The sequence below is a fragment of the Cebus imitator genome, unplaced genomic scaffold (assembly GCF_001604975.1).
Source record: "Cebus imitator isolate Cc_AM_T3 unplaced genomic scaffold, Cebus_imitator-1.0 Scaffold4, whole genome shotgun sequence".
In the NCBI taxonomy this organism is placed as follows: Eukaryota; Metazoa; Chordata; class Mammalia; order Primates; family Cebidae; genus Cebus; species Cebus imitator.
This window is the reverse complement of record NW_016107319.1, coordinates 10892879-10906237: the sequence shown is the minus strand read 5'-3', so window position 1 is coordinate 10906237 and position 13359 is coordinate 10892879. Positions and strand designations below refer to the sequence as shown.

The following is a 13359-nucleotide window of genomic DNA, read 5'->3' as shown; positions in this document are numbered from 1 at the left end:
TTTTTTGAGACAGAGTTTTGCTTTTGTTACCCAGGCTAGAGTGCAATGGCATGATCTTGGCTCACTGCAATCTCGGCCTCCAGGGTTCAAGCAATTTTCCTGCCTCAGCCTCCTGAGTAACTGGGATTATAGGCACCCAACACCACGCTGGCTAGTTTTTGTCTTTTTAGTAGAAACAGGGTTTTGCCATGTTGGCCAGGCTGGTCTCGAACTCCTGACTTCAGGTGATCTGCCCGCCTGGGCCTCCCAAAGTGCTGGGATTACAGGCGTGAGCTGCAGCGCCCAGCCTCTTCAACTTATTTTCTGAAAGTCTCTGCCAGAACTTTAAGACATAAAAAGAACCCCATTTTAACAATCTGTTTATAAACCCTGGGTTTTGACAAAGTCTAATCAGGAAGGAGAGACTCCCTGGTCTGGAGGGCCATATCGGGGAAGCAGGGACCATAAATGCTGGGTGGCAGGACAGGCACATGGAGAGGGACTCTCCAGCCACCAGACACACAGGATGGATACTCAGCAGGGCAGGGCAATCTGAGAACTCACTCCCTCTTTCACAACAGGCAGAACCCAGCAACTGGCTGATGAAAATTCAGAAGTACAATAGAAATCCCAACTGCTGTAAGCCTCTTAGGGGCTTCTTCCAAAAAAGCTATGGAGAGATCTACCCAAGAAACTGTTCATGATGCTTTAAGGAAGACTTTATCAGAACTGCTCCACTTTTAGCCTGATTGTAACTTAGGGAATACTTTTATACCAGCTCTAAACATACACAGGCCACCTCCCTGCTGCCATTTGGAGACACGCGGAACCCCACTTCCTGACTCTCCCCCAGAGATCTGTTGCACGGCAAGTAAAAAGATTCTTACATGCTTTAGGACACATACCCCTCGTCGACCGTAGTTCATCAGGGTCTCTTGTGCTAGCTTTTTAGTTCTCACACCTAGGGTGAGGAGACAGCCAATGTGTGAATGTTTGTGATAAACAGAGTCTACCGTAAGTTAAATTTCCTGACATTCCCAAACCTCGTTTTAAATCACTAGATCCAAACCTTCACATACACAACCCCTATCTCTACCACCAGCATGAGGGGCAAATGCCTCTTGCATTTCTCCCTCCTGTTATTTCTGCATCCTACCTTTTGTATTGTTAGGAGAGATGAAATGACGCAACAATGTGGGTGCCAGGAGGAAGGAAGCAGAAATGCAAAAGGTGTGAAAATATCACATGAAGACCATGATTAAAATAAAGGCAGAAAATGGATATAAAATGGTAGTTTAGGATGAGACTTACAGGATTTTCCATAATTTGGTGGTGTTGGAAAAAAATCACCAAAACCCCAAATTTGATGTGCCTAGAAAAGGAGAGGTAGATATAAATACCAACCACTTTCATAATAATTGAAATCTAATAAAATTCATTTTCCCAACATTGTTCCTCTCCACCCCTGCATTCAGAAAGCACTGATACTGTTGTCAAAAGCCACCACCATGAGTACAGTGTAGTTTCAGCCATTTGGGAGGCTGAGGCAGGGGATTCTTAAGCCCAGGAGTTCAAGGTCAGCCAAGGCATCATAGCAAGACCCTGTTTCAAAAAAAAAAAAAAAAAGAAAAAAGCCACCACTGTAATAACAGTAAAATTTAGGCAAAAGAGTATAATCCTAATATGAAAAACCTTAGACAAATCAATAAGAAAAAGCTAAACACCCTAGTAGGAAAATGGACAAAGGAAATATACTATCATTAGCATTCAAATATAATTATTCATGAATTTGTATCTGCAAGTTTACCTACTTGTTAAAATTTGTCAACTAATTAAGCTCCATTCTGGCATTAGTTATAGTGCTGTTAGCCATGAGTTCAATGTTAATAAATTAACAACATGAATTAAGTGTCTTTAAACAGAAACATATATAAAAACGAAATTATATATTGATCAGTTGGCAAAAATGTCATGACTGGAGGCTCCCAGGAACCTAACCTTATATTTCCTTTAGGAACAATGGTTCAGTATTACTTAATTCAGTATTCATGGTGATTTTACAAAATATAACTACACTTAGTGTGAATCAATTACAATTCATGAAAGAACTATGAATGATGAATAAACATAGAAGATGCTTGATCTCACTAATAATCAAATAAATGAAATTAAAAGAAAACTGAACTATCTTCATCTATCAAGTTAGAAAACATCAAGATTATATTTTAAAGCAAGTGTTAGAGAGGATATAGGAAAATAGGCACTCTCACACACTACTGGGGCATGAGGGCAATTTTTGGGAAGGCAATTTTGCCATGTGTAAAATAAGTGTACTTTTGACCCAAGAATTCTTCTATGGGAACATATTCTGAAAAGATCGTTTCACAGCTGCAAAACATGTATTCAAATTTTGTTGATCACAGCATTGGTTACAATAGTTATAAATTAGAAAATCTTAAATGCCTCCTGATATGGCATGCATATATATATATATATATATATATATATATACACACACACACACACACACATATGTATATAAATATGTGTGTGTGTGTGTATATATATATATATATATATATATGTATGTATTTTTTTTTCTTTGAGATGGAGGTTTGCTCTTGTTACCCAGGCTGGAGTGCAGTGGCATGATCTCAGCTCACTGCAACCTCCACCTGCTGAATTCAAGCAACTCTCCTGCCTCAGCCTTTCAAGTACCTGGGATTACAGGCATGCATCACCATTCCCAGTTAATTTTGTATTTTTTATTTTTAGTAGAGATGGGGTTTCACTATGTTGGTCAGGCTGGTCTTGAACTCCTGACCTCAGGTGATCCACCCGCCTCAGCCTCCCAAAGTGCTGGGATTACAGGCATGAGCCACTGTGCCCAGCCCATGGCATATTTTAAAATTGTAATGGAGTCAGTCAATGAAATATTATGTATCCATTAAAAATGATAACAAATAATTATGTTAATTAACACTGAAGGAAATCCATGAAAATATTGAGTGATAAAAGCAGGTTACAGAGGACAGTGTTCAGTATGATCTCATCAATATACTGTGTGTGTGCATGTATCCTTAGGTATACATGAGTATAGAGAGATATTTATAAAGATGTTCACTGAAATGAAAATGGTGATTGTCCCTGGGGGAAGGGAAAGGATTTCAGATAATCTTTACTTTATTACTCTGTATTATTTGAATGTCTGCAATTAGAGAAAAGTTATTTTTAACTGCCAGTACATTACATATCATTTTTCCTCTGCATGGGAAAGAGGAAAAGTTGGTGATGATGATAAAAACACAGTATCATCAGTCTGTCACAATTTGTAACCTTGGTTATTGTTGTATGCCTATCACCTAATAGAAAGCTACACACAAAATAAGCAATCAGGAATAAATGGTGAGTATTGTTTTTTAAAATTTTAACCCCCTTTTTAAATAAATAATATGCAGTATACATCATTTAAGCTCTCTACAGTTAAGTAATCACTGAGAAATGTTGGACTTACCACTCCATGCTTGACATCAAATGATTTTTTAAAGGGCCTGGTTATATCAGGGAATAGTCCTGCATGCACATGAAGAGGAAAGTTCATGATTAAATGTACTGTTAGAATAAAATTTCTTACACTTCCAATTAGGCTATTACCACAAATTGTACACACATCATTTGTTTCCCTTTAGCATCTGATCAAAAATTATAGCTAGCTAAGAGGAATAAGTTTTAGTGTTCTATAACACTGTAGGGGGAATACAGTTAACAGTAATTTATGGCCAGGCACCATGATTCATGGCTGTAATCCCAGCACTTTGGCGGGTCAAGGCAAGAGGATCCATTGAGGCCAGGAGTTTGAGACCAGCCTATGCAACATAGGGAGACCCTTGTCTCTACAAATCATAATTTTTAAAAATTAGCTGGGTGTGATGGTGGCACATGTGGTTCCAGGTACTAGGGAGGCTAAGGCAGGAGGATTGCATGAGCCAGGGAAGTTGAGGATGCACTGAGCCATGATTGCACACTGTACTCTAGCCTAGGCAACAGAGCAAGCATCTGTCTCAAAAAAAATTTATTGTGTATTTTCTTTTTTATTTGAAATGTCTCTGGAACATTGTATATTTTCAAATAGATACAAGAAAGGATTTTTAATGTTCCCAACACAAATAAGTCATAAATATTTGAGGTGATGGATATGCCATATGACTCACTCATTACACAGTATATACATGTGCTAAAATATCACACTGTTCTCCAGAAATATATACAATTATTATGTGTCAATTAAGAATAATATCTCTTTTTAAAAGTAAACATCAAACAGGTAAGATCAAACTGAACTAGTTAAATTCATAGTAATTCTTCTGGAGCTTTTGGGAGAGGTAAACATTTTTGTGTCTGAAATATTATGCTATGATACAAACTTACACTCTTAGAATTAGAGAGAAGTAAGACTGCTGAAATTTCAAGGCTGTAAATTTTTATTAAGGTCTTGAGAAGCTCAAGTGTATTTTTTAACAATTTTATTGAGGTATAACTTAACAACCATAAAATCGATGCAATTAAGTATACAGTTCAATGAATTAAGTAAACTAACCAGGTTATGCAACCATCACCATAATCTGGTTTTAGAGTATTTTCACCAACCCAGTAAGATTCCTTTTGCTCATTTATAGTTAATACCCTTTCTTAATACCAGCACCAGAAAACCACTCATCTACTTTCTCTATAGATTCGCCTTTACTGGATGTGTCATACAAATGGAATCGTACACTGTGCGATCTTTTATGTCTGACTTCTTTAAGTTAATACGGTGTTTTGAGGGTCATCCATGCTGTAGCTGTTTTAGTATTTTGTTCTTTTTTTTAATTGCCGAATAGTATTCCATTGTACGAATATACTAGATTTTGTTACTCAATCACCAGGTGACAGGCATTAGGGTTGTTTCCAATTTTGGCTGCTATGGATAATGCTGTAATGAGCATTCACCTGCAAGTCTGTGTAGACATACGTTTTCATTTCTAGTGGGTAAAAACCTATATGTAGAATCACTGGATCCTGCTATTAATTTTTCTTTAACTTTTAAAGAAACTGTTTTCCAAAGTAGCTGTTTTTGTTTGTTTGTTTGTTTCTTTAGATGGAATCTCGCCCTGTTACCCAGGCCCAGGCGGGAGTGCAGTGGCACCATCTTGGCTCACTGCAACCTCCAGTTCCTGGATTCAAGCAATTCTCCTGCCTCAGCCTCCAGAGTAGCTGGGATTACAGCATGTGTTATCACACCTGGCTAAGTTTTGTGTTTTTAACAGAGATGGAGTTTCACCATATTGGCCAGGCTGGCCTCGAACTCCTGACCTTAGGTAATCCACCTGCCTCAGCCTCCCAAGTAGCTAGAACTACAGACACATGCCACCAGACCCAGTTAATTTCTAAATATTTTCCGTAGAGATGAAGTCTCACGCCATTGTCCAGACTGGTCTCGAACTCCTGAGTTCAAGCAATCCTCCCACCTCAGCCTCCCAAACTGCTGGGATTACAAGCATGAGCCATGGTATCCAGCTTGATTTTTTAATGACTAATGATATTGAGTTATCTGGTGTGACATTATTAAAAATCAGAGGAAAATGCTGAAAGAGTGTCTTGCTTGATGTAATATGATGGGGTCTGGTCATTAAGATTAAGTCAAGAGAGAGAACTAGCCAGTGGCCAATGTTCCTTGCTTCGTGTGCTACTTTATGCTGATAAACTCTTTTTAAAAACAAGATATCTTAAGCCAGAGTCAAAGAGCTTAACAATTACTTAGCTAAATTCAAGAAAAACCTACTTTTTCATAGCCACAGTGAAAGCAGATGGATAAGAAGTTTATCCTTCACAATTAGCGCTGATTGTTCCATGCTCTGTGAATTCTTAGCCTTTCAAAGCTCTGTAAGACTTTTATAAATCCCACAGGCCTCCCAGAGGCTTAACTAGCTTTTTGTTACCCTTCCTTTCAAGAATTACACTAATCATTAATTAGTAAGTGATATGATTCTACAATATTAAAGTTTTACAGAAAGTAATTTTGAGGCATTTGGTGCATTATGGGGGAACAAAACCAGACATTAGGATTGTGCTAGACCATAGCATTAGGTATTTACACATTTGTGTTCATCTATCAGCCAACTTAATTATTTCTCTAACTGAACTAGAAATGTCTCTCATTTTCTTTAGTCGGTATAGAGGAACCAGTGTTCCTCTTAACCAGTGTTAAGCTCCCTTATGTTGTAGTATGGTTAGCTAATGACTTTTCTTTGCAAGTTCACAGTTCACAAAATAGACCCTATGGTACAACTTGACCTTGGCAGCTTCAGCCTGCCTTTTAGTTAAGGACATTTAATGTTACCCTAATTTGCTAGCATGTACCTTCTTGCTTCCCTGCCCAGTCTTAGAACTATAACTGATTTGGGCAATTTGTTGATAAAACTAAATATCTTTGTGATTACCAACAAATTCCATCTTTAGGTATTAGGTCCTTAAATGTTGTACCAACCCTGATGGAAACACCTGTATTTCCTGTAATTCCAGGTTACGGGTATTTAGTTTTTAAAAGCAAATTATCAAGAAAGCAAGTGTAGGCTTGCAGAATCAGAGAAGCTCAAGTTTAGAAGTATACCTCCATGTCTTCTATTCTAATCATTTAGTCCACCTACTGGGTGTCTGCCATAGTACAACTGTCAGCCTTATCTGTGACTCTGTTTTCCTTTAATAGATTGTGGCTACTTTGAGCTCCCACATGCCTGTCATTTGAAATGAAGGTTCATGAACACAAAACACAATGTTGGAAGGTGAAGGCAAGCCATTCTCCATGTTTTCTGAGCATAGTGGTCTTAAATTGTATGTACACAGAGGAGGAGAATTTAGATTAAATGTGAAAACATAACTAGAAGCAGCCAAGATGTATGCATTGTTGACCAGTTTATGTGTCTTCATGCAGCAGTCCCCAACTTTGTTGGCACCAGGAACCAGTTTCAGGGAAGACAATGGAAACATGGAAACAGGGAAGGCAGGTGGGCAGGGGCAGGGGTGATGGTTTCAGGATGATTCAAGTGTATTACATTTATTGTGCACTTTATTTCTATTATTAATACACTGTAATAGATAATAAAATAATTATACAACTCACCATAATGTAGAATCAGGGAGAGCCCTGAGCTTGTTCTCCTGCAACTAGAGGGTCACATCTGGGGGTGATGGGAGACAGTGACAGATCATCAGGCATTAGATTCTCATAAGGAGCATGCAGCCTAGATCCTTTGCATGCACAGTTCACAATAGGGTTTGCGCTCCTATGAGAAGCTAATGCTGCCACTTGTCTGACAGGAGGAGAAGCTCAGATGGTAATACCAATGAAGGGGAGTGGCCATAACTGCAGATGAATCTTTGCTGGCTCCCCACTGCACACCCCCTGCTGTGCAGCCTGGCTCCTAACAGACCACAGACTGCTACCGTCTTTATAAATATTTTTCTGAAAATAGGGCCCAGTGCTTCCATCAGATTTTTCAGCATCTCAAAAATATAAGGTATCATTGTCTTAAAGAGAGATGTGTTAACCGTCAAGATAGATTAGAGAGCAAATCTCTTTCCTGACAGATTTTTAAGAATAAGTCATTCAATGGTCTACATATTAGATAAAAGTTATTCTAGCAATGTTAAATTCCTTTTTTTTCTAATCAGCTGACTTTAAGAAAATGTCATTTTTTTTTGGTACGATCGTAATATTGTGGTTATGTAAGAGAACATTTTTATCCATAGGATACTCATGTGGAAATATTTAGGATATACTGTTATGATATTTTAATTTTACTCTCAACATTCCAGCAAATAAGTATATGTAGGTATATCAGTATAGAGAGACTGAGATAAAGCAAATGTTAGGAAATGTGGCAAAATACTAACAATTGATGAATCTAGGAGAGGGCAGGTGGGTATTGATTGTGCCATTTTAACTTTCTTGTGGTTTTTAAAAATTCTTTAAAAGAATGTTTAATTCTTTTATTCTTTGTTAACAAAGGAATAAGACAGTTCATTTATCTGTCTTTTTATGCATGCTCTCCCCCATTTATCTGCCTTAACTTCATAATTATAAATAAAGAAGGCAGTTCTACTATCATATTTTGTAAATGGCTAAAACCAGGCACACACACACAAAAAAGAAAATCACCCAGGAGCATCCCAAATTACATTTGAGCTATAACCAAGGACAGAACTGAAAATAATGCTTCACCTTTTCCCTATTTTCTCCCCACGTAACTCCTGCCCATCTCATAGGCAGACACATGGTTTGTTCATATAAGCCTACTAAACTCACTATGGTATCCATCATAGCTCTGCCTTTTAAGTTCACAGGCAAAATCAATTGCAGCCACCTCCTAGTCGATGTTATGCTTGAACAGTAAAGTGCACGCAGTAACAGATGGCATCTTGTGACCTTCTTAATAACAGGCTTGGCTGCCAATGTTCCCTTGTGCCCAGTCTCTGCAGGGAATTTGGAAACTGTTGCCTTACACTTGAATATTTTCCGGCAAACACATTTAACCATTTCTTAGTCTGTTTTCTAATTTAAAATAGAGAGAGCAAAATAAAACAAGATTCCCACCACCTGAAGGGGACATTGATATTTTCTGAGTCCAGAGGCCCATCCTGCAATTCTCTGGGTGTGCTAGCAGTCACACAGCATAGCTGTCATGTTTAGTGTGGTGAGGACCTCAATTCCAGGCAAAGTGTTTCTCACTCTACCTAGAAGTATTGGTGGCCAATGTGATATTTTCTTCTCCCTGTAGTTTAAAAGAAATGTGTGTACTCTTCACAGCAAGGCATACAAATTAGCCGGAAAACAATCTAAATCATGAAGTTAAAAGTTCCCTCTTCTGTGACAGCTCACACCATGGTGACTGAGGCTTGTTGTAGGTCATCTTCTTGCCTTCATTGTACACGTTGGGCAGCTGTGACTATCAAGTTCCACCGGGAAGTGGGAAGAAGGGTGAGGGCGGGGATTACGTGAGGGAGCAGCCTGCCTGTCTGACCCCTGACCCCTCCACTGTCCCACAGGGGCATCTTTCCTTTGCTGAAAGTGGGAAGCAAATAGGGTGGCCCTAGGGGAAAACAGTGAAGACATCACACCAAAGCCTTTTGAGCCCTTCTCTCCCCTCAGCAGAAAGACCTTAAGACCTTGTACCAGGAAGGAAGTGCTAAAATCAGTCTCTGTTAGTGGGGAGATGGGTGGAGGAAGGGCAAGAAGAACACGCCCGGGGATCTGTGGGGGCAGTAAAAAGTGCAGCACCTCAGCTAGCAACGGCTCAGCCGGGAGTGGAATATTGTGTGGAGTCACTCACAGAAGGAAATAGGTGAGACCTAGGGCTCCTTTGGGGGGTATAGGTGGGTGGGTTTCACTGCTGGGTATCTCCCTGTGTAGCTGAGAAGTGAGAAGGGAAAGTCTTCTCATTGGCCCGATTTCTGGGCTTCAGAACAGAAGAGGCCTTGGAGCGGGAAGTTCCCTCTGCTGGGAAAAGCTGGCCTGGGTGTGAGGAAGCCGTGGCTGGGGAGCTTGAGTCTCTCCCAGGAGAGCTGGGGGAGGTGCCCATTGCTCCTTTATGCTCGCATCCCAGGGCCAGCGTAGAGTCCCTTTCACAGACAGACCAGAACACCCATGGAAAAAGCCTCCCTCTATTCAGGAATGCCCTAACCCACCTGCTTCCACCTTAATTCTGGGACCCCAACCTCCAAGATCAATAAGCTTTGGAAATGATCCAGCCACAGCGCAAGGGGGCACACCTCTGAGGCATGATCAAACCAACCAAGCTTGGAAGCAGGAAGGTCTAGCACGAATGTGACCCTGCCTGTCTTTCCAGTCTCATTTCACACCTTCTCCCACCTTTGCTCACTCTGTTCCAGTTATATTGGAACAGTGCTAGGAAATGGAAGGTCCTTTCCCAGTCTCAGGTCCCAACTCCTCCTCCAGGCACCAGCCGGTCACCTGCCCTGTCTCCTTTATTCCTCTCCCCCAAATCCCATGTGCCATCCCTTATTTATATTCCCCGTGAGTAAGTTTCAGATGTGGGGTTTGCCTGTCTGTATCTCCTTTAATGCATCGTGGAACCTGGGTAGGGGATGGAGAAGTGAATGTAATTAAAATCCTGTTTGTGTGCAACAGTGCCATGCACTAGTTATTCACTATTTTTTAAGTATTGCAATTCCAGGGGCTCCTACATAGGATCCTAAAGGAACGGTTTTTCAAAAGTTGCTTCTATATACTGCCTTCTAATTTTTAAAAGTCATTTATAAGTTTCCTTTTGGAAGGCAAATTATAAATAAAGAACTGCCCCTATAAGGAATTATGTTGTGGGAAGGAAAAGCCAACCCTCGTTCAGCAAACAGTGACAAAAAATCTGGTTTGTGTGCCGAGCTGTGCCGGGTGCTGGGGATCCAAAGACAAGACAGACAACTTCCTGCCCTCATAAAGCTTATGTTCTAGTAGGAGAAAGAGATAATAAGCAAGTAAACAAATACCATAATGCATAGAAAGCAAAGTGGCATCGAGATAGAGATGAAGAGGGTGAGAATGTGAAGAACTTACTTTAAACATGGTAACCAGGAAAGGCCTCTCTGAAGAGGTGACATTTAAATTCAGACTTGAAGGACCTGAAGGATACAGCTCAGCAGAACTGGGATAATTGTGGACGCAGTGACTCATGCCTGTAATCCCAGCACTTTGGGAGTCCAATACAGGCGGACCATGAGGTCAGCACTTTGAGACCAGCCTGATCAACATGGTGAAACCCCATCTCTACTAAAAAATACAAAAATTAGTCGGGTGTAATGGCATGCCCCTGTAATCCCAGCTACTCAGGAGGCTGAGGCAGAATTGCTTGAACCTGGGAGGAGGAGGTTGCAGTGAGCCGAGATCACGCCGCTGCACTCCAGCCTGGGCAACAGAGCGAGACTCTGTCACAAAAAAAAAAAAAAAAAAAAAGAACTGGGATAATTGTGTTCCAGCAAAGACTACAGCACACGTAAAGGTCCTGAGGTGGGAAATAGCTTAGCATTTTCAAGTTGCTAAACGAATACAGTATAACTGGAACAGCGTGAGCAAAGGTGGGAGAAGGTGTGAAATGAGACTGGAAAGATGGGCAGGGTGACATTCGTGCAAGACCGTCTAGGCTGTGGTAAAGAATTAGGATTTTGTTGTAAGTGCAACAGGAAACAGAAGTGAGATTATTTTGTTTTTGCTTTAAGATGTCCCTCTTTAGAGAATAGATTGGGTTGGCAAGACATGACTTACGGGGTAGTCCAGTGAGTTCTTACTGCTTTTTGAAGTCTTTCAGGGCTTGGAAAGGCTTTACAGAAGAATGCAAGTAGAGTTGAAAGCACAGGTGAGAAAGCATGTTAAAAATAGACACAAATACTCTTGAAATTACATTACAACTCATATGTATTTGGCCCTCTTAGAATATTATTTGGTTCATTTCAATATTATCCTAGGCACTGCCATCCTTATTAAATGTCATATCCCATAAAAGCAGTTCCAAGTAGCTGATTTGGAGACTTGAAGTTTGCTGTCTGTGGTTAGAAAATATCCCAAGGACATCTTACGCATGTTTTCACAACTGGGCTTACAACATAACACCTCCTCCTAGTGCATATTACATCTCCTGGAACAGTAAGAATAAAAGAGACCAGTGCACTCTTTTGCAAGGTTCAGCTGGGTTCTCCCTAGAGCAGTACAGATGTGGGACACAGATATGGAGCTGAGGACAGAGAAAGGAAAGGGAAAGCCAGTAAATGTTGGCCCAGCTGTGTCATGGTTTTCATTCTACATGCTCTTCATAAAGATGATTCTGCTGGAGAGAAGTTTAATAAGACAAAACATGTTAGAACCTGTCAGCATAGCATAATGGAGAGAAAGTTGAACTAAAATTTTGTTGTATTGCAGCTTTATAAAACTGGATTTTTATTAGCTATTGCTTTGTTCTACTTTGAATATAAGAGCTGAGCATACGATATAGAAGGGAACCAGGTCAGAAAAGCCACAACCAAATCAAATCCTTGGAAAGAAAATTAATATTAATGCAAAAAGAAAGCACCTTAATGTAGGCAGAAATACAACTGAAATCTTTGAAAGGCAGATGCAAAAAAGAATTTGAGAACTTTTCTCCTATGATGATCATGAATCACACTTAAGAACTGCCCATGCAATTTTTCTATTTATGAACAGACATTGCAAAGGAGCAACCAGTAGACCTAAGTCCACATGCAACAAGCAAATTTGTGTAGTTGGCTGGCATTGACAATTTGATCCTTGGCTTCAAGCAAAATTAATATTGATAATCTAAAATTTGACATGGAAATGGAGAAAAAGCACAAGAAGAAATTATCATTTGGGTAAACAGCTCTGCCTTGATGTACTGTTACCTCTTAATGAAGAGACGCAGCATCAGTTATATGAAAATGACCACTTGAGAAGAATGAAAAAGGCAATATGGGTAAATTGATAAGCAGTCATTATGAGTATATTCACTGATGCCATTTCTACCTTTCCTCCTACCAGTGCTTTACTATAATAACTAGAGAGGAGATAGGAATGCAAAGTAATACCTGCTGTAGAGTAGTAGATTATTGTTTTTGCTGCTCATGTTACCAGCCCTCAAATACTCCCACCCACCCAACTGCGGGACTGCTCAGCAGATCTAGCAGGCCACAGGTGATTAGCAAAGTTGATCAGAATTCATCAGAATTCTGAAGAGCACAAAAAACAATATGAATGTAATAGAATTGCATTTTGTGCTACTCAGATCAGATGCACTGTCACCTTAGCTTACTATGAATGACATGATCAAGCCGTTTAATTTCCCAAACACGGGCTCAGACTTGTCTTCAGGCTACATAGCATGTTTCAATTTTATGTTCTTTACTGCAAAGGCAGGAAAGAAAGTGTTTCCTGATTTTAACAATAGCACACATGGTCCGGTGCCCTCTCCTCCTGCCTCAACAAACCACAGAGGAACAGATAAAACCCTCCTCAGATGTACTATGCTCACAAAGTCAAATTTTACTAAGAAAGCCAACAGGGCCGGGCGCGGTGGCTCAAGCCTGTAATCCCAGCACTTTGGGAGGCCAAGGCGGGTGGATCACAAGGTCAAAAGATCGAGACCATCCTGGTCAACATGGTGAAACCCCGTCTCTACTAAAAATACAAAAAAATTAGCTGGGCATGGTGGTGCGTGCCTTTAATCCCAGCTACTCAGGAGGCTGAGGCAGGAGAATTGCCTGAACCCAGGAGGCGGAGGTTGCGGTGAGCCGAGATCGTGCCATTGCACTCCAGCCTGGGTAACATGAGTGAAACTCCGC

General features: G+C 40.3%; 1 protein-coding gene and 1 long non-coding RNA gene across 2 annotated transcripts in view; one reads left to right on the top strand and one right to left on the bottom strand.

Annotated features, from left to right (window-relative positions):
* The window catches only part of LOC108308783, a 9879-nt gene extending 1754 nt beyond the window's left edge, over positions 1 to 8125 (top strand). The window contains exon 2 of the long non-coding RNA XR_001827050.2: positions 6725 to 8125. This is a non-coding gene — a long non-coding RNA (uncharacterized LOC108308783). The remainder of the gene's footprint in view (positions 1 to 6724) is intronic.
* The window catches only part of CUNH4orf51 (chromosome unknown C4orf51 homolog), a 74561-nt gene that overhangs the window by 29286 nt on the left and 31916 nt on the right, over positions 1 to 13359 (bottom strand). The window contains exons 3-5 of the mRNA XM_037740600.1: positions 3494 to 3552; positions 1291 to 1351; positions 867 to 940 (exon numbers count right to left, since the gene is read on the bottom strand). Of these exons, the coding sequence (XP_037596528.1) occupies positions 867 to 940; positions 1291 to 1351; positions 3494 to 3552 (194 nt within the window). The remainder of the gene's footprint in view (positions 1 to 866; positions 941 to 1290; positions 1352 to 3493; positions 3553 to 13359) is intronic.